Below are 22,000 nucleotides of genomic sequence, written 5' to 3' on the forward strand. Positions count from 1 at the left end.
AAGGAAAGCCATATCTTAGCTCCGTAGACCTTTCCAGGTTCCACCTTCTCTGCCTCTTTTCCCAGCTGAGTTTCATCCACAAGAAGTCTCTGCCTGTCGTGTCCACTGCCTTCCTTCCCATTCACTCCTTGAAATAGCTCTGCACTCCCCATTACTTAAAGTGTCCTGTAAACTCCCCATGAATAAAACTGAAATCATCTCTCTCCTCCAAACTCCCCAACCTCAATTCCCTGTCGCCTGAGTCGTGCTCCCTCCTTCCGGTTTCCCACACCAGAGACCCTGAGTCATCCTGGGTAACTCTGCCTTCCTTCGCGGCAACATCAGTTAATGACTGAACCCCACCAGTCCGCCTCTCCTTCCGTCTCCTCTTCCTCTTGTCCTTCCCTGGTCCAGCCCACTGTTCCCCCAGTTTCCAGCCCAGAGCCTGCGCGTACAGCAGATGCTCAGTGCAGCCCTGTCGGGCAAAAAAGGTAGGAATGAGCTGGACAGAGAAGGCTGAAGGGGCCTAGAAGCTGGGGAGCCCTGTGTGAGCAAAGGAAAGGAGACAAGAAACTGTGTAGAGGTTGCGACAGGCAAACAAGAGCCACTGAGGTCAGGAGGACGGCTTCGAAGGCCAGGCTGGGCCAGATCCCAGGTGGCCTTGAGTGATTCATCCCAAGTGCCCCCAGATGTGTGTGGTCTCGGGCTGTGCTAGTGATGCCAAGGGCAGGAAGCAGATGCTGGCGCCCCCTCCCCATGTCCGCTGCCCTGCACAAGGCCCACCGCTGACGTTGGGCTCTCGTTCTCCTCTCTCCCCAGGTACGACACCATTACCAACCAATGGGAGGCCGTGGCCCCTCTGCCCAAGGCCGTGCACTCTGCGGCAGCCACGGTGTGCGGCGGCAAGATCTACGTGTTCGGTGGCGTAAACGAGGCCGGCAGAGCTGCGGGGGTCCTCCAGTCTTACGTGCCGCAGACCAACACATGGAGCTTTATCGAGTCCCCGATGATCGGTGAGAAGCAGCCCTCCCCTCCCCCCCACCTCACCGTGAGCTTCGTCTCAGTGTCCCAAGCCCAGAAGGCCCACTAAGCCCCGAGGGTCTGCAGACCCCAGTCTGGGAGCTGGGAGGGGGAGGCAAGCCTCCAGGCCGGGCAGAGGCGCAGACTCCTCTTGCCTGGGTGACAGGCAAGCTGGTCCGTGTGCCGGGTGCACCCTGGGCCTGGGCCTTGTCCTCGGGTTCACGGCTGATGGTGAAGCCGTCCTCTGCCAGAGCCCGTCCTCTGGAGGCCTTTCTGGCGAAGGAAGGGGCGGAGAGGGGGAGGCCGAGAAGAGGTGCCCTGACCTGCCTGCTCTGCTCTCCTCGCAGACAACAAGTACGCTCCCGCAGTCACCCTCAACGGCTTCGTTTTCATCCTGGGCGGGGCCTACGCCAGAGCCACCACCATCTACGACCCCGAGAAAGGGAACATTAAGGCAGGCCCAAACATGAATCACTCCCGGCAGTTCTGCAGGTGAGGGCCGCGGGAACTCTGCCGGGGGAGGGGAGGAGGAGGGCGGGGAGGGAAAGTGAACAGAACGGTCTGAGCACCGGAACGGCTGCCCGCCCGCCGATAACAAGAGGAGCAGCGCCCTCCGACCACAGGCCCCACCCAGTGGCCCCAGCTGTCAGCAAGCCAGAAATGGAGGGCTTCGTACAGGGACCAGCCCCAGGTCCTTGCGGCCACACCTTCCCCGGGTATAGGACAGCTGTCCCCCAGGACCACCTGCCCCATCACAGACGGGAGGTAGTGCCCGGTCTCACCTGTGCGGCAACTTACATGGGACAAAGTGGCTTCCCAAGGGATGCTCTGACCCCGATCCAGGGAGTGGTACGAGGCCTGGCTGCCTTGGAGTCTCAAAGCTGACAGGGCAGAAACACACCCGGACCAGCGTCGCCGGGAAGAGAGACGTAGAGGTCAGGGTGTGGCTTGGTGTCCGGTCTGCCTGGCCCTGTGGCCCGGAAGAATTAACCAGCTTGGGCAGTGAGACAGCGGCCCTGCTCCTCCGGCCCCAGCTTTTCCCAGACGAAGAGGAACAAGGAAATAAAAAGGGGTTCCAGAAACCCTATTTTTGACGTTTGCGTAGTGGATCTTTCCTGAAGACCTCTTGTGCCCATGCAGAGGTAATCGCGGAACCCTCAGTCCGAGCCCCCGCTGCTCGCACAGCAGAGCTGGAAGAGCTGTAGCCTACTGCTAACCTGTCCTCGGACCTTGGACAGGCAGTTCTCCTACTGACCAGGCAGGCAGTTGAACTAGATGCCCGCTGAGTTCCTATGAGCCGGAAGGTTCTACAGTTCTCGGGCCTCACCCTCCCGTCGCCTACTCCCGACAGTGGCACGTACGAGCCACCGTGACCACACTGGCCTCAGACTGGCCTTTGGGCACCACCCGTGGGGAGGACTTGCGTGCCTCATCGGAAACTCGAATTGGGCCCAGAAAGACTTAATGCCTGTGAGGAGTCGTCAGCTGGGTCTGGCAAGAGAAGCAGGCGGGAACTGTGCCACCAAGGGAGAAATCGGAGGGTCCCAGGGGGCAGCCAGCTAGAGGGCAGAAGGCTGGAAACTTCAGGTAAGATGTCTAGCCCCGCACGTTCCGTTCCAGGCTCAGAACTGCAGAGAGAGGTGGCAACTTCGCAAGGGTATCTGTTCAGCTTCAGGGGACAGTGAAGAAGACAGGGCCGTTAGCGAAAATGCGGGAGGACCGGGGGGGCCAGGTGCATGGATCTAGCCGGGCGTGGGACGGGGTAGCCAAGATGCAGGAAGACAGGAAGGGCAGATGGGAGCAGGGAGCAGGGTGCTCTCGCCATGGGAGCAGCATGGAACCGGTTCAGCAGCCGGGGCTGCCATGGCAACCACCCCGCTGAGAGGACGCCGGCCCAGCAGTCACTGGTGGGGGCAGCACCACCAGGCCACCGTGCTCTGCAATCCCAGCAGGGAGCTTGGGGTCTGAATGTCCCAGTCAAGGAATCAGCGTTCAGTTAGGACTTAGCTCCTCTCTCTCCTGTCTGCCATCATCCCGGTGAGCCGTGTTCTCAACCTGATTGGAGCCGGATGAAGCCTCTCTTTCGGGCAACACACAGTGCCACTCAGTAAACGGAATCGAGGGCCTGTACACGAGGCCCTGCTCCTGGCCACCTTTCGGGGGTCCGGCAGGTCCTGGGTTGTCCCCCACGGTTGGGAGGGCCGCAGACACACGGCATCCCTGACCGGCCCTAGAGGGAAGGCTGTCTTCCTGCAGCTGCTCGGGTCATGGGGCAGAGGCAAACCATGAGATCCCTTACACCTTTGGCAAAGGGGAAGCAGGGAGGCCGCCCGCCCCGGGACAGGGTATTAAGCATCCAGCTCCAGGCCCAAGGGGGGCGTGAAAGGGCTAACCCTCTCCCCGCTTTTCCCCACAGCGCCGTGGTGCTTGATGGCAAGATCTATGCCACGGGTGGCATCGTTAGCAGCGAGGGGCCTGCCCTGGGCAACATGGAAGCCTACGAGCCCGCGACCAACACGTGGGCCCTCCTGCCCCACATGCCCTGCCCCGTGTTCAGACACGGCTGCGTCGTCATCAAGAAATACATTCAAAGCGGCTGACGTCCGCAGAAAGCCCGAGCCGAGACTGGTCAAGTCCGGTGAGGCCAATGCAACTCACAACGACCCATGTTCAGCAACACCCGTAAGAGGCTGATAGACACAATCAAGGGAATCACTGCGCTAAACATTTGGAATACTCTCTACATTGAATGTAGAAAATCATCCTCGCCTTTGGGGGAAACGGGGGCCGAGCGCCCCGCGCGGCAGGAGCCACAACCATCCGAGCAGCTGGGCCAGGGCGCGCCTGCAAACGCACTTGCTCTGAGCGGAGGTGCTCGCTCTGCCCCCTGCAATAGAGTTTCACATATTTTTCAACTGGGAGAGAGAAGCTGATTTTTTCCCTTCGGGCAGAGCAAGCTTGATCCCTAAACCACCATAGATCAATTATCCTGTGACAATAGTAGGTGTCAGGCTCTCTTGGAATCAGATCAAAGTGTCCTTATCACTTTGATTCCTACTTTTGTTTTTAACCAACCTACACTTTAACGTGGCCGAGAGAAGAGAAGGGACAATACTGTGTGAGCGGCACAAGGTCTAGGAGGCCCCTGGCCCGCGCCAGGTCGGAAGAGAGGTCCAGCCCCCCACCCCCGACCCCACCGTGCTGAGCCAGACATGGCTGGAGCGGCCGTGTGGGGGCAGCCGAGGGACAGCTGGGAGAACCTTTGTCCTTCACAGGTTTTTCTACCGTGTTTTTGCTGAAGAGGGACAGGTGACTGTGCTAGCTTTCTCTTGTCCGATATGAATTATTTAGATTTCCAAGGCATTTTCTTGATAAAAAAAAAAAAAAGGCTATTTTTAAGTACTGAGAGGAGGAGGAGGCCATTAGAGGATCATGCGGGAATTCCCAAAGCCCTTTGTAGGTAGTGTCAGAGTGGGGCATTTGCTCTAATTTTTTTCTATGTGCAGAATAGAGAATCTCTCCTGGGTGGGGGTGAGGGCCCCCATTTTATTTTTAAAAAAATGTAACTCCCAGACAGCCCCATGAAGAGCTGTGCCTCATGGAGGCGTCGTCGAAGAAGATTCTGTTCTAGAAGGAAACCAGTTCTGGCTCCCTCCATGAGGTAAAGCTGAGGACCCAGGCCGGGTGGGAAGGGCAGGAGGGAGGGAGGGAGAATAAATGTCTACAAAGCACAGGAGACTATTTTTGATATTTATAGCTATATATTAAGGCACCTGCCTCAAGAGCTCTCAGGATGGGGACAGCCTTTGTAGACGAGCCATGTCAGCCAAGGCCCGAGGGGCGTGAGCAGAAGCCCTCTTCCCGTAGCGTATTAACCAGAGAAAGGGAAGCCAGGAGGGAGGTCACACCGTGGCTCAGGACACAGAGGCCTTCCTGCCAGTCCTCAGACCCTCAAACCTCACGCGGTGATCAGATTCCATTCCAGGGCAAGAAGAGAGCCGCCGCCACTGCGCTGTTTAGGTGAAGTTGGTACCAAATACGCATTGACCATTTTTCTATCCGGGAAGTCAACTTGCCGTCATTTCAGGATAGAAACCCATTTCTAAGGAGAAAAAGGACAGGACGTGCTTTCCACCTTCCGATATTTGACGACACAAAACTCCAGTTCTCACGTCGGCATCGACTTCTGCACTACAAGTGTGGCTCCCACTTGGACAAGATACCGAGCTTCGTTATGCAGTTTTTAATATTATTTATTCTTTTAAAAAGTAATAAGCACAAAACTACATACATTGTATGTCATTTAAAGTATTTATGTCAAACAGGGTGCAAGTGTGAACCCAAGGACTGGAGCACAAATTCCTAACTGCCTGGGGCAGGGCTAACGTTAGCGTCGGTGTGCGTCTGCCTCCAAAGGAGGTGTTAGTGGTCAGCAAGGCTCAACACAGATGACATTGAAATTCCGTTTCTCTCCTCATTGATCACACTGGAGCAAAACTGGCTATTTCTGTGAATGATATAAAACAGGGTTCTCTGTAATGGTATTGTACATAGTATATGTTTATTGTTAAGTTCTTGTTATATTATAATAAATATATTTATAGATCTAGACTCAGAAGCCACTGGAATGCCTTTGTGTGCCAACATCCTGGCCACAGTGACAAGAAACCCCGTGGAGGCCAGCTCCTGCTCTCACCCCTCAGCCGTCTGGGCTCTGTTCCAGAGACTTTAGTGCAGACCTTGAGGATGAGAAAGGACAGAACTCCTTAGCAAGGGAACATGCTGACCGACTTTGCTCCACTAAGGATGTGCACACAAGGCTTCCCTGGAGAGCAGGTAGGATTGCTCGCTCTCTTGCAGGGAAATAAGTTTCCATTTAACAGGGTAGTAGGAGAAGGGAGATTCACCAGCATTTCATCCATGTGAAGAGCCCCCCGCCCTCAGTCCCCAAATCTCACTAAGACCTAGCGTCGTACTGAAGAAAAGATGCGAAGAAGGTAGATCAGGATGGGGGGGGGGCTCTTCAGAGGACTCGGCTGAGGCCTGTGATGCTTGACCAGACCCTTGCCAAATAAATATCTGCAATGCTATCTCCAGAAACGCCATCCTAGAGGAGACGATGGAGAACGTGTAGAAGATTCCAATCAGGAAGAGCTGAAATTATAACCTGTTACAAGAACTGAGCAATAGCTTTGTTAGCTCCTTCCTTCTCTACCCTCTTTCCCCAAATCAAGGGAAATGTGTTCTCTGGGCCTAGGAAGAGTCTGTGTACTTCATGAAAGACACGTGTGACCACTCTATCCGGAGCCCGTGTAACATGGGAGGAGTCTCTCTTGCTGGACTGAAGCTACTACTCAGACCAGGCAAGGGTCAGGCACAGAGGAGATGGATCCCATTGTGTGTGTGTGTGTGTGTGTGTGTGTGTGTGTGAGTGTGCATGTGTGAATTTAAAAAAAATCATAACCAAAATATGAAGAAAACAGGAAAAATGTTTACAGTCCATATGACAAAGGAGTATTATCTTTACTAAAGAGACCACGTAATTCAATAAGAAAACATTCAGTGATTCTGGTTGTTAAATAGGTCGTAGACAGACCCTGTTAGAGGAAACATTGCTAGTAAGTGCGAGAGAAGTTCAACATCGGTAATTATGAAATAATGACACTTCAATAACGAGGTATTATCTTCAGCCTCTAAATTAGCTTCCCAAACCTAAAAACAAAGCAGGGAGATGCTGGGGGAGCTCCAAGTGTTGACGAGGAGCAGAGAAACTCTTTACTGCCAAGGACGTGAGGAACTGAAATGGCTTCTAGAAAGCAGTGTGGCAGGTGCCATGTATCCGGAGTCTAAAAGGTATCTGACCCAGTAAATCCACTTCCGGGCACCCATCAGGAAATGTCACCAGCTCCCACCTGCTGACACTAACTTTATGCCAGACACTGTGCTAAGCACCTGAAGCACTGAATCCTTACACTTCTACAAGCTAGGTGCTACAGACAAGCAGCAATACAAACTGTAAGATGCCTATTTGTATGATTGTGATTATGTAAGCTATGTATAAAGATATATAAGCTACAAAGATACCTAAAATATGTACATAAAAATAACCAGATGTGCAGTCATAAAACTATTAGTTGTACTAACACAACTGTGGGCGATTTCCCTTCCCTCTTCTCCCAAATGTATATAAAGAGATGTTACTTTTAGAATAAAAGATACAGATAATTTTAATGGGGAATCGGGGATAGAAAGTAAACTTTCCCCTATATTTTAGTCCAAGAAATTCTCGAAGATCACTTATTTTGGCCACCAGAAGCAATGGAAAAGTTAGAAAGAGTTCAGAAAAAAGTAGCAAAGAATTACAGATGAGAAAGTTGCAGTAATCATCAGGATCATTATTTTTTAAACCTAAATTCTGGGGGGTGAATGAAATATATCTTTCAGTGCATGAAGATTTTCATGAAACAAATGAGATTCTTTGGGTTCTTGGAAGGCCAAACAAGATAAAAAGGAAAATAATAAAGAAGGAAAAGTTCTAGTTCAACATAAGGATAAACATATTAGTGCTAAACTCTGGAATGGGTTACCAAGAGCCTTGTGAAGGGCTTTTCTAATGAAATCTCAATCAAATCTTGGTATAACCTAATTGCATACTTATCTCATTTGATCCCCTCAACTACCCTAAGAGTCACAGGGCATCACCTTCACTCTTGAAGAAGAAACAATCTTAGAAAAGTTAAGTGGCCCGTACGCAGGAACAGTCACGCCACACCCCAAGTGCTCTCCGTACATTATCACGTCCCCTGAACAGTCCCGCAGACGACTATCCCTGCTGCACAGGTTCCAGACATGAAACAGGGCTGTCCGAGGCACCCTGGCACCGGAACCCAGCTCAGTGAGACCGCAGAGGGCCGGTGCTACCTCACACGCCCTTCCAAGGCTGCCTAGAGTTACATAGCTCTGATGACTCCAAGACTAAGACTCTTTCCTCCTCTCCAAGCTCCCTCAGAAATCTGTACTGAGAAAAAGAATTCTGCAAATACGGCAGACGAGCTGCTCCATGTTAGACACGGTCCTCTTGGGAAGCAGTTTCCCCTTTGCCTGGTAAGAAGCTCAGCCACACACGGGCTCCTCCACTGAAGGCTTTGGCTTCACACAGGAAACGGCTCTGGGGGAGGGAAAGAGTCCACTGAGGTAAGATATTAGACCAGTCATTGCTGCCTCATCTGAAACTCCTCCTGTGAGCCTCCACTCTGCAGTGGGCTCTTACGGGGTTCCTAACATTCTTGCTGACGACAACTCTGGCCTGGGAGAGTGAAGAAGAGGGAACAACAGCCCTGGTATTGGTTGCACCATCCTTGGCTATAAAGGGCATATCAGGACCTTGGCCCCCGAGAGGTAGGTTAAAGTGTTCCCCTACCTGGGTCAAGGGGCTGACGAAAATGGGAAGCCAACTCCAAGAAGTCTGCCTTTACCACAGGCTGGCAAAAGTCACACAATCCAGAAATCTGTGCTGACCTTCGCAAATCTATAAGCCCATGGGGCTCTGTTGCCCTCTGTGTTACATTTGGCAAGTCACTCGAGTGTCTTTCCTCATGAAAGGTGAGGACAGCCTTTAAGTGGCTCACACTCGGTCCTATGAGACTGTGTTGTCAGCAGGCGAGGGACAGCCCTCTGGCCTCCCCCCGGGGCACGGCACCCTGGGTAGTGATGGCCCCATGACTCAAACTCTACTGGCAGCAAGAAAAATGTTTTGAGTTATGGAACATAGAAAGGCAAGACTGTGATCCTGTGCACTGCTTTGGCCATCCCTGTGGTCTGCAGGTGACTAAAGAAGCGACAGTTCATGCTAAGGCGGTTTTGTTTGCCAGGAGCACAGAGCCTCACTCTCGGGGAAGCTAGCCACTGCCGGTGCGGACTGTGCGCCGTGGGAGGCACCAGCCTGTCTCCTCAGGGCTTCAGCCCAGGGACTCTGCATCCTTGTTGGTAAAAATCGGTCTTTGGGACTCCCCAGCTCACCCCTCCGTGCTCTCGTACCTTTCCATCCCACTGCCTTATTTTAAGCCCTCATGACTTCTGGCCTTAGCTGTTGCTACAGCGCTTTCTTACGGTTATTTTTAAAATAACAGCTCTTCTCACATACGGTAAAAGTCACCCTTTTCACGTATACAGTTAAGTGGCTTTTTCCGTACATTCACAGAGTTGAGCTACCACCCCTACTACCTAACTGCAGAGTATCTCCGCCATCGCAAAAAGAAACCGGAGTCCATGAGCATCACCTTCCGCTTCCCCAGCGCGGTGCATGGTAACCACTAACCGACTTTCTGTTTCTAGGACTGAACCTGTTAGGGACACATCATACAAATGGAATCATAAAATATGCGAGCTCCTGTCTCTGGCTGCTTTCGCTTAGCACAATGTTCTCGGGACTCACCCAGGTTGTAGTGTGTAGTGTGTAGTGTGTAGTGTGTTAAGTTCTTCATTCTCATTCTCTACCAACTGAGCCATCCAGGTGCCCCCAAATGTATCAATTTTTATATCTATCCATTTAATACACCTGCTCAGTGGACAGAGAATGAGACTCTTGACCTCAGGGTCATGAACTCAAGCCCCACGCTGGGCAGAGATCACTTATAATTTTTTTAAATGGATCCACGTTGTTTGCCCACTCATCAGCTGACGGACACGGCTGCTTCCACATTTTAACCGTTCAGAATACTGCTGCTGTAAACTTTTGTATACTGTGAAAGGTGTTGAGATTAAATAAATTTAGGATATGCTACAGAACTTCTCAGGGTCAAACAACAGACTAACATTCACTACAATTTTACTAAAGTAGATACATAGGTAGTGTTTTCCAAACTTATTTGGCCACAAATTGCCCCCACCTCACCCCCAAAATCTAGAAAACTTTTTTCTCTTCTGAAATTATGATACAAGGAGCTCCCTGGGTGGCTCCATTGGTAAGCATCTGACTCCTGGTTTTGACGCAGGTCATTATCGCAGGGTCGTGAGACTGAGCTCTGGGCGTGAAGCCCGCTGAGGATTTCTTTCTCTCTCTCTCTAGCTCTCGCTCTCCCTCCCGACCCCGGCGCAAGCATATGCACACACTCACTCTCTCAAATAAACAAAAACTCAGTCAGTGGGGTTCTGGAGTCAGTACATCTGACCCTCATCTTTGAAAGATGCACAAGAGAAAGTAGAGGTAATATTAGGAAAGATTCAGAAGCATTTAAACTCTAAATTCTGATTCGGAATTCTCCAAGTATGTCTTAAAATAGATACATTTTTACATGTTAGAAGATCAGTATTCTTTAAAGTCAACCAATCCTTTTTCTGAGTACGTTTCTAACGGCCCAAAAGCATCTCTTATGCTGTATTATAAAAAGACTGAAATAAACAGTAACACTGTAACCACTCTATACCACTAAAACATATCCAGGGATAGTTGCAAATGTGTGACCTGACAATTTCTAGAAAAGGTTCTCGGGCATTCTGTACTTTATTAATTTCTTTATTTTGAACAACATGACAATCTTCTCAACAAGGGGACTGACAGCATCAGAGATCAGGCAACAGAGAAGTCAATCACTTGTCCCATCAACACTGAAAATACAAAAACTTGCACATTAATTCCAGTATTCTCATTAAAATCTATTAAAACAAAAAAATTCTATTTAATAGGTGTTTAGATTAACATTTGTGTTAATAATGAGATACATTTCCATCCAATTCTAGCTTTAAAATCTTGAGCATGTGGGGAAAACGAAGTGCTTTTGATGATCTTTTGCTCTTTTGATTCTGTGTGTATATATATATAAATATATATATAAGTTCAAACAATGTGGAAATTAGTGTAAAGAAACATTCCAAAGATGTGAAACTGATTTTTTAATAATGTGATAGGCAATTACTCCTTTCTTTGCAACCAACTCCATTTTAAACATAATCTTATTAAAGAAATTTCCTTATTAAACTCTGGTAAACTACAGAACCGACAGCTTACTGATGTTTCCTTTAAATATGTGAAGTAATTTGAGACTTCACACCACAAATAACCTTTATTTCAGTAATATACTAAGTATAATGCCACTTGTGGATTGTCACATTTCTTTTTAAAGGGATATTTTGTAGCAAAGTCTTGTTAAAATACTTTGCACTCATTAAAATGCTAAAATAGAAATTTGTAACTAATTTCTAACACTTTCCCAAGGAATTTTATGCTATAAGCAAAGTAACTATATGCAATGTTTAGAAATAATGCTATCTCATATCATACCAAAATTAATTTTGCTTTGTTGCCATAATGAGAACACCAGAAAAGCTCTGCGCTCTGGGTAGATAGCCACAGACACATGGCTCAGACTACTCACGTGTTTTTCATTAAGAGTTCTAAAGTTTTCTTAAGCCCGTGGTTTTACTTGTGGCTCTCAAGCTCCTGTGACAATTTTAGGGTAATGCCTACTGATCCACCATTTGTTGAGAAATTGGAAATTCCAGAGCATTCGGTAACATACAGGGATCAAATACATGAAGTTCCACCTGATACTAGACTCTTTTTTTAACCTGTATCTGTTTTCCCTAAGAAATCAACTCTGGCTCTGACAACAGTCTCCATCTCGCACATTCACATGGTGCCCCTTTTGTATTTGCTCTAGTTTCACTACAGATTTTCAGCTCTTAGATCCTTCCCATTGTCTCCCAAGTTAGCAGCCCTACCCTGGTTTCACATCCACACACACCCAGGAATGGAATTCCTCCCCCCAAAGATATCTCAACCACCTAACACTTGAGTCCTTCAATGGGACCAGCAAGGCAAAATTACAATCCTAATTGTAATCCTAACCCAGCTATCAGCCTCCTCTGAGGCTTCACCTGGGATGACAGCTACAAGGGGGAAAAACGCACATTCACGTAGGCTGATGCCGTGACTCATCCGTGGTCCCCACCCTCACCTGTGAGCTCTCCTTATTCTCATCATTCCTGAAGAGCTCCCTGCTTCCATCGGTGACTACTGCAAACCTTCGCCTCTCCACCTTACGTCTCCTACTTAGAACCCCTCACTCTCAGCACCGGAACATCACTCTGCATAAAAACCACAAGGTGGAGGGTGGTGGCAATGGCTGTATAGTTTGTTCTTGCTTTTTGGTTTTTTTTAAATCTTTCTGAAGAGCCCATTAAAAACAGAGAAATCATGATGAAAAAATTCACAGACTCGTGGATAACATCTAAAACAAAACTAAGTGACAAGGAATGTCCGGAACTCCCAATCCCAAGTGGGTAGGACCAAACCACTAATACCATGAGACCACGGTCCATATGTGAGGAAGTGGGCCGTGGGCATCTAATGGAATTAAGAACAGCCACAGACACTCACTCGCTGGAGAGCTGGGGGCAGAGCCGAGGGCACCTGAGCGGAGAAGCCTTGCAAACTCCAGCCCTCAGGGGAGGGCAAGGCTTCCGTGGTAAATATAAGCCTCATGAATCCTCAAAACCAATATGCCAAAGCCCCCTTTCAGGACCACACCCCATACGACAAAGCTACTAGGGACAGTCTCAACTGAACCTCACAGGGATAAAGGAGAGACCCAGATAAAAGCAGGATAGGGGAACAAAATCAAGAGATTTCAGAAATTAAGCAGTCCTGTATTTAAACTCTTCAGAGCAGTGCCTGGGTGGCTCAGTGGGTTAAGGCCTCTGCCTTCAGCTCGGTCATGGTCTCAGGGACCTGGGACTGAGCCCCGCATTGGGCTCTCTGCTCAGCGGGGAGCCTGCTTCCCCTCCCCCCTCTGCCTACTTGTGGTCTCTCTGTCAAATAAATAAATAAATCTTTATAAACTCTTCAGAAAAATAACAGAAGAGAGAGCTCTAGCACTGAGAAATTCAGGCTTCCTTCTAAAAGTTCAAGAAAATTTCATATAAAAGTGAAAAACAAAAGGACTGAGGGAAAATCCCATACAAGTGTATTATAAGAAAAAACTGTAAAAGGAGGAGGCTACCCCCTATAGGCAATGAAAGTCCTCCAGAAAGACATACCTACAAAATACATGAAAATTCTGACCTACCATTTCAAAACAAGCCGAAGGACACAAAACAATAATAGAAGAATGAAAGAACCATATAAACCAGAACTAGAAAAACTCACAGAGGATATGAAATAACTCAGGAAGGATTAGAGCGCTTGCTTCGGCAGCATATGTACTAAAACTGGAATGATACAGAGAAGATTAGAATTAGAAAAAAATCACATTAGAAATGAACACTAAAGTGGAAAGAACATAAAAGTTAAAAAACATTAGGTAATGGCTTATGACAAACAGGAGGAAAAAAAGGCAGGAAATTTCTTAAAGTAACAAATGAAAGAATTTCTGGTTCTGGTTAAGATTCGGTAGGCACCCTCTACTCTCTCTTTCCCACTGATTACAACCAGAAGTCCTGGACAAAAGACATAAGCAATTACCTAAGGACTCTGAAAAATACATAAAGCAAGTGAACTGGGCAGGAAACACAGCACTCACACAATGACCCACACAGCGGTGAATTCCGGGTTTGCCTTTAATCTCCTCTATGTCCCAGATCACACTCCAGGGCAATCAGAATCTCAGAAGAAAAAAACGCTCTTTCCAGACTCTCCAGACCTAAACCCGTGGCAGCTATGACAATGATAATGGGCATATCCCTGTAGCCAGACCACCTCTCTTTCCAGTCAGACCACCAGGAAAGGGAGCTCTTGGGAACCCAAGAGTGTGGGAGAAGATCTCAAACAGGAGGGGGCAGGAGAATGAGGCCCTTTAAATTGTATGAAATCCCGAGCTGCACACGCATAGAACAGACCCAAATCGACAGAGCAAAGGGTGTGAAATCCCAGCCTGGCCTCTCCCTGGGTGGTGCCCTGTGGAGCTGGATCATTTTCCCATTGTTGCCATAAAAAATTACTGTAAACTTAGTGGATTAGGATAACTCAAAAGTACTACCTATGATTCTGGAGGTCAGAAGTCAAAAATAGGCCTTCAGGGGTGCCTGGGTAGCTCAGTTGGTTAAGCCTCTGCCTTCAGCTCAGGTCATCATCCCGGAGTCCTGGGATCAAGTCCCGCATCTGGCTCTCTGCTCAGCAGGGGGCCTGCTTCCCTCTCTCTCTCTGCCTGCCTCTCTGCCTACTTGTGATCTCTCTCTGTCAAATAAATAAATAAAATCTTAAAAAAAAAAAAAAAGGGCATTCATGAGCTAAAATCAAGTTGTCGACAGACCTGTGTTCCTTCCTGGAGCTCGGGGGAAGAACCTTTTCCCTTGCCCATTTCAGCTTCTAGAGGCTGCCTATATTCCTTGGTTCGTGGCCCCTTCCACCATCTTGAGAACACGTCACTCCAACCTCTGCTTCTGTCATCACCTTTCCTCTTCCTGACTCTGATTGTCCTGCCTCCCTCCTGTAAGTACCTGTGTGATGACACTGGGCTCCCTCAGATAATCCAGAGTAACTGCCCCGTCTCATAATCCTTAATCATATCTGCAAAGCCCTTTACCAACAGATACCTTAAAATGATACACGAAACCATATTTAAATCATCCAAAAGACTCCAAGAAAGGGGAAATAGTGGAATAAAAAAGAGGCAAACAGGAAAGATCAAAAATGACCAAGTTAAATCCAAACACATCAATAATTACATTAAATGTAAACCACCTCAGTCATCAGCATGGCTGCTATCGAAAATGCAGAAAACAAGTGTTGAGGAGAATGGGAAGGAATTAGAATCTTTGCGCACTGTTGGTGGGAATGTAAAATGAAAACAGTATGGCGGTTCTTCAAAAAAACTAAAGCAGAATTACTATATGGCCCGGCAATTCCACTTCTGGTCCTACACCCAAAAGAATTGGAAGCAGGGACTCAAAGAGATATTTGTACACCACATTCAAAGCATTAGTCACAACAGCTGTGGTGGAAGCAACCCAAGTGCCCACTAATGGATACATGGATTTTTTTTTCATGTGATACATACATACAACAGAATAGTATTCGACCTTGGAAAGAAAGGAAATTCTGGCTAAGTGAAGTAAGTCAGTCACACAGGACAAATACGGTATGATTCCACTTACATGAGGTGTCAGATTCAGAGACAGAAAGTTGAACAGCAGTTGCCAAAGGCCGTGGGGAGGAGGGAAATGAGGAATTGTTCCTTAATAAGTAGAGTTTCAGTTTTCCAAGATAGAATTCTGGAGGGGCACCTGGGTGGCTTAGTCAGTTAAGCATCTGACTCTCGATTTCTCAAGGTCATGAGATCAAGACCCAGATAGGCTCCATGCTCAGTGTGGAGTCTGCTTGAGTCTCTCCTCCTTTTGCTCCTCCCCCATTCATGCTTGCTTGTGCTCTATCTCCTCCTAAAATAAATAAAATCTTTAAAAAAAAAAAGAGTTCTGGAGATGGAGAGTAGTGATAGTTGCACAACAACATGAATGTACTAAATACCACTAATTGTAAATGATTAGGATAAGTTTTATGTGTATTTTACTACAATTTTTAAAAATTACATTAAATGTAAATATCTAAATATCCCAACTTAAAAACAGATATTGTGAGATTTTTCAAAAAGAACTAAAAAGATACAGCTTTCTTTCTAAAAGAAAGCTACTTGAAATATAGTAATATAGAGAAATTTTAAGCAAAGTGATAGAGACACAGTTAAGAAATGAAAAATAAGCTACAGACTGAGATGAAATATTTGCAAAATACACCTCTGATAAAGGACTGTTTTGTTTTGCTTTGCTTTGTTTTTGATAAAGGACTGTTATTCAAATTATACAAAGAACTCTTAAAACTCAACAATACAGGCTCAGTTGGTTCAGGTGATAAGAGCATGCCACTCTTGATCTTGCGATTGTAAATCTGAGCCCCATGTTGGGTGTAGAGATGACTTAAAAATAAGATCTTAAAAAACAAACAAACAAACAAAAAAACTCGGGGAGCCTGGATGGCTCAGTCAGTTAAGTGTCTGCTTAACCCACATCGCGCTCCCTGCTTCTCCTTCTCCCTCTGCCATCTTCCCACCATTCATGCTCTCTCTCTCTCTCTCTCAAATAACTAAAATCATTAAAAATTTTTAAAACTCAACAATACAACTCAACTTAAAAAAGACTTAAACCCACATCTTCCCATATAAAGATGATAAATATGAAAGATTTATATGATTTATAAAGATTTATAAGTATGAAAAGATACTCAACACCACATCATTAGGGAATTGCAAATTAAAACCTGTATGGCTCAGTTGGTTAAGCTTCCAACTCTTAATTTCAGCTCAGGTCATGATCTCAGGGTCGGAGATCAAGCCCTACATTAGCCCAACATGGAGCCTGCTTAGGATTCTCTCTCCCTCTCCCTCTGCCCCTCCTCAATCCCCCCACCCCAACTATGCTTTCTCTCTTTCCCTCAAAAATAAATAAAAAATAAATAAAAACAACAAGATATTACTACACATCTATTAGGCCAAAATCCTAAACACTGATAATATCAAATTCTGGGGAGGATATGGAACATCAGATACTCACTCTCATTTGTTGCTGGTGTGAATGTAAAATACTACAGCCATTTTGGAAGACAGTTTGGCGTTTGTTACAAAACTAAACATACTTTCCATATAATCCCGCAATCATGATATTTGGTATTTACCCAATGAGTTGCCAACTTATGTTCACACAAAAACCTGCGCATGAATATTTATAGCAGCTTTATTCAAAACTGCCAAAACTTGGAAGCAACCAAGATGTCCTTTAATAGGCGAATGGATAACAGACTGTAGCACATCTATACAATGGGATGTTGTTATGTTAAAAAAAAAAAAAAAAAAAAGACCTATCAAGCCATGAAAGGACTTGAGAGAACTTTAAATGCATTTTGCTGAGTGAAAGAAGGCAATCTGAAAGGGCGACATAAAACATGATTTTCACTCCATGACATTCTGGAAAAGGAAAAACTCTGCAGCCGGTAAAAAGGTCAGTGGTTGCCAGGGGAGGGGGCGAGGAGTGAACAGGTAGAGCTCAAGAGGTTTTCAGGGCAGTGAAATGATTCTTTTTTTTTTTTTTTTAAGATTTTATTTATTTATTTGACAGAGAGAGATCACAAGTAGACAGAGAGGCAGGCAGAGAGAGAGGGAGGGAAGCAGGCTCGCTGCCGAGCAGAGAGCCCGATGCGGGACTCGATCCCAGGACCCTGAGATCATGACCTGAGCCGAAGGCAGCGGCTTAACCCACTGAGCCACCCAGGCGCCCAGGGCAGTGAAATGATTCTTAATGATAACTGCAATGATGAGTATATGTCATACAATTGTCAAAACACAGAATGTATGAAACAAAGAATGAGTCCTAATGTAAACTATGGACTTTAGTTAACAATATGTATCAAGGGGTGTCTGGGTGGCTCAGACAGTTAAGCATTCAACTCTTGATCCTGGCTCAGGTCTTGATCTCAGGGTCTTGAGTTCAAGCCCTGTGTTGGGCTCCATGCTGGGTATAGAGCCTACTTAAAAATAATGATAACAGGGATTGGGAGGGAGACAAACCATAAGTGACTCTTAATCTCACAAAACAAACTGGGGGTTGCTGGGGGGAGTGGGGGTTGGGAGAGGGGGAGCGGGCTTATGGACATTGGGGAGGGTATGTGCTATGGTGAGTGCTGTGAAGTGTGTAAACCTGGCGATTCACAGACCTGTACCCCTGGGGATAAAAATATATGTTTATAAAAAAATAAAAAATAAAAAATTTAAAAAATAATGATAACAATAAGAACAACAACGATAATAATAACATACCAATATTTGCTCATAAATGTAAAAAATGTACCACAGTAATATAAGATGTTAATAATAGGGAAACAGTTGTTGTTAGCGGGGTGAGGGGGGCTAGGTAAAGGAGATATAAGGGAACTCTGTCCTTTACACTCAGTTTCTCTGCAAACTTAAAACTGCAACAACAACAAAACAGTTTGTTAATTTAAAAAAAAAAAACAGGTGCAAAGGAGTAATAACTCCCTTTTGTGTAAGAATGGGGGAGGAATAAGAATATGTACATAAATATTTATTTTAGCAAAAGAAACACCATACAGATAAAAAGAAACTAATGAGATTGGTTACTTCCATGGTGGAAGGGATGGGGGCAATGGCACTTCTCAGGTCTAACTAGTTTGAATAGTTATGACTTTTATATATATGTTACTGTTTTACACACTAAGACAAGTAAGGATGGGAGGTACCTTAAAACTGAACACAAACAAAAAAAGAATCTAACTATATTTTATTTCAAAGAGTAACAATCAGAATAGATGGGGGTAGAGGAAAAGGAGATTAACCCAAGTAACTTTTGAACACAGTTATTTAGACTATATGCCCTCAGAGGAAAGACAAAAAGCACTATAAACATAATTAGAACTCTACTTCATTGGGTTCCCCCCCACCAAGTGGTATGAGTTAACCCTTATTTAACTACTTTTTATGTAATCAAGGATTTAGAATAGAAATATATTCAAGATAATGGGAGCCATATTTCTTATTGGAGAAGAAAGTTCTATGCATGGAAAGATGAAAGGCTAGGGCAAAAGAAAGTAAAGTGATGGAAAAAGACATACCATACAAACACTAATGTAAAAGAAGAAAAAAAAAACTGAAGTAGTTATATTGACAAAGACCATGAACAAGGACAATTAGCAGGGATAAGGAAGAATATTATGTAATTATAAAAGGCTCAATCCATCAAGAAGCCATAACAAATCCCAAACGTGTATGCAACTAACAAAAAAGCATTGATACAGGACACAAAAACTGACAGAACTAAAAGGGAAAAGAGACAAATCCATATTTATGGTTGGAGAGTTCAAAACTCCTCTCTCAGTAACTGAGATAAGTAGACAGAACATCAGCAAGGATACAGAGACTTGAACAACACAAGCAAACAGTGTGATCTAACTGACATTGTAGAACCCTCTACCCAAAAACAGAATATACTTTTTTTTTTCAGGTCAATATAAAACATTAAAATCAAGAGGCACCTGGGTGGCTCGGTAGGTAGAGCATGCAACTCTTGATCTTGGGGCCAGTTGTGAGTTCAAGCCCCACGTTGGGTGGAGAGAGAGAGAGAGAGAGAGAGAGAGAGAGAAATGCGAAGCTTTAGAAAAAAGTTAACCAAGATAGATCATACGCTAGGTAACAAAACAAACCAGAATAGATTTAAAAGAATTAAAATCATACACAGTACGCTCTTTCACCACAACAGAATTAAATGAGAAACCAACGCAAAATCTGGGAAATGCCAAATATTTGAAAATTAAACAATACACATTTAAATAACCCAGGAGTCAAAGAGGAAGTTTCAAGGTAAAGTAGAAAATATTTTTAAATGAATGAAAAAGAAAATACAACACATCAACATGTGTGGGATGCCACTAAAACACTGCTTATAAATTTTAACAGTAAATCTTTATATTAAAAAAAGAGGGCACCTGGGTGGCTCAGTTGGTTAAGAAATTGCCTTCTGCTCAGGTCATGATCCTGGAGTCTTGGGATCGAGTCCCACATCGGGCTCCCTGCATGGCAGGAAGTCTGCTTCTCCCTCTGACTTTCCCCCTCTTGTGCGCGCTCTCTCTCCCTCATTCTCTCCCTCTCAAACAAATAAATAAAATCTTAAAAAAAAAAAAATCTCAAACCAATAATCTAAACTTCCCACTTAAGAAACTAAGCATAAAACAAACAGAAGGAAGGAGATTAACTTGAGAAATCAGAAAACTGAAAGAGAAAAAAAAAAAAAAAAGGAAAAAGTCCATGAAACCAAAAACCAGTTTTTTGAAAAGAGTAAAAAAAGACTGACCAAGGGGGGGGGTAAAAAAAAAGACACAAACTGTCAATTTCAAGTACAAAAAAAGGGATACCACTACAGACAAAGCAGAGTTTAAAAGCAAAGACTAGTAGAGGTGTGTCAAAAGGATTCAGGAACCAACTTGAAAAGATTCCCACAGGCCAGAGATGGGAATATGTTAGCAGCAATAAACATAATAATGGCAATGCACTAAATGACATCGAATATGTTTAAAGCTATGAATTCATAATGATATAAAGAAAAGTAATTTATCACTTTTGAATAGGAAGATCACTCATTTTTAAAACTGGTTAATAAAGATAAAGAATCAAGCATTAATCCTCCCTGGATAACCAGATTAACAGACAGAGGCAATAATAAATGAATAAAGGAGTGATTTCTTTAGAACTCACAGTTTTGTACACTCTAATGAATTAAGATATCTCAGCATTTAGTATCAATCACTGCTGACATCACAAGAAGAACAATAACCAGACACTATGTGCCTCCTAACAAAAGAACACACTCTTATTTATGAAGTAGTCTTGCAAAAAATAATAAAATAAAATCCAAATCTGATTAAGCCTGTAGATCAGTGCTGCCCAACAGAAACATAATACAAGGCACAGATGTATTTAAGTTTTCTAGTAACCACATTACAAAGAGTAAAAGGAATTAGGTGGAAATTGTTTTAGTAAATTTAACCCAATATATCCAAAATATCATTTCAATATACAGTCAATATAAAATTACTGACATTTCATATTATTTTTATAATAAACCTTTCAAGTAAATGTGCATTTTATACTTATAGCATATCTCAATTTGGACTAGCTACACTTCAACTGTTCAACAGACACATGTGGCTAGTTGCTACCATACTAGCACAACTCCAGATCCACGTACCAGTTTATGGGAAATACAAAAAACAAATGAACATGTTAGCCTTCCCATAGGTATTCAATCAGCAAAATCCAGACTGTCAGAAATTCAACAGGTCAACACCTGGTTTCTTCATCAAATTAAATGGCAAGGAAAAAGAGAGACTGAGGAGCCATCTGTAGGTTGAGATTTAAAGGACAAAGGAGCAAAAAGGAAGGAAAAACTTAAAGGCAGGATTTAGACATGCTCACAGCTTGTAAAACTCTAAGAAAAACAAAATCATTACCATAAATGTTAAGGTAGTGGTAATACTCGGGGAGAAAAAGAGGTTTTTTGTTTTGTTTTGTTTTGTTTTTTTTTAAAGATTTATTTATTTGACAGATAGAGATTACAAGTAGGCAGAGAGGCAGGCAGAGAGAGAGAGAGGAGGAAGCAGGCTCCCAGCCAAGCAGAGAGCCCGATGCGGGGCTCGATCCCAGGACCCTGGGATCATGACCTGAGCTGAAGGCAGAGGCTTTAACCCGCTGAGCCACCCAGGCGCCCCGAAAAAGAGGGTTTTAATCGGAATGGAGCACCAAGAGAGTTTCTGGACTGGCTGACAATTTCTTTCACCCAGTGGTTGTTACATCTTATAGGAGTTCATGATAAGCTATATATTTGTTTTCGGCAGTTTTCCTTATCTGTGTTATGTTTACCAATAAAAAAGTATAAATTTAATAATAAATATGTATTTGATGGGAAAAGTGTCATGTGATTAAATTCCTAAACTACCCAATTCCCCCCTCCCTCCCACAAACTCCCCACCTCCACCTGTAGCCCTAGTTTCTGGTCTTCGAGAATAAAATACCCTTACTCTTGTTTCAGACGGAAACTCCCACCTAGGTTCCTGACTTTCTCCCCTCCAGTCTTTCCCAATCTTGATCTATTAATGATCAGTGCTCTCCCCTCTATCTACAAGCTCCATGGTTCCTTGGAGGCAGTAAAGGACAGTGGCAAATAACCGGGCTGTTTTGTCGGAATCCTCGTGTTCAAATTCTCATTCTGCTCTTTCACCAGTTGTCAACCATGTAACAATCTCTCTGTGGTAAACTCTCCTCAAGTAAAATGAGGAGAACAGTGTCTACTTCATAGGGCTGCTGTGAGGAGTGAATGAGTTAACACATGGAAAGCCCTTAGAGGGAGGCCTGGAATTCAGTGTATTTTCAGTGTTAGCTGCTCTCATCACCTTCACTATATAAACATGCTCAGTCATTTTTCCACTTTTTTTTTTAAGATTTTATTTATT

At 44.9% G+C, this 22,000-nt stretch overlaps 2 protein-coding genes across 3 annotated transcripts in view; one reads left to right on the forward strand and one right to left on the reverse strand.

Annotated features, from left to right (window-relative positions):
- Positions 1-5,610, forward strand: part of KLHL29 (kelch like family member 29) — a 299,865-nt gene extending 294,255 nt beyond the window's left edge. For both annotated transcript variants that reach the window (XM_045978999.1, XM_045978998.1), the window contains exons 12-14: positions 799-992; positions 1,347-1,491; positions 3,416-5,610. In XM_045978999.1, coding sequence (XP_045834955.1) covers positions 799-992; positions 1,347-1,491; positions 3,416-3,599 — 523 coding nt within the window. In that variant the 3' untranslated portion in view covers positions 3,600-5,610. The remainder of the gene's footprint in view (positions 1-798; positions 993-1,346; positions 1,492-3,415) is intronic.
- Positions 5,391-22,000, reverse strand: part of ATAD2B (ATPase family AAA domain containing 2B) — a 178,561-nt gene continuing 161,951 nt past the window's right edge. The window contains exon 28 of the mRNA XM_045978996.1: positions 5,391-5,506. Coding sequence (XP_045834952.1) covers positions 5,501-5,506 — 6 coding nt within the window. The 3' untranslated portion in view covers positions 5,391-5,500. The remainder of the gene's footprint in view (positions 5,507-22,000) is intronic.

Source organism: Meles meles, chromosome 15 (assembly GCF_922984935.1).
Source record: "Meles meles chromosome 15, mMelMel3.1 paternal haplotype, whole genome shotgun sequence".
NCBI classification, from domain to species: domain Eukaryota; kingdom Metazoa; phylum Chordata; class Mammalia; order Carnivora; family Mustelidae; genus Meles; species Meles meles.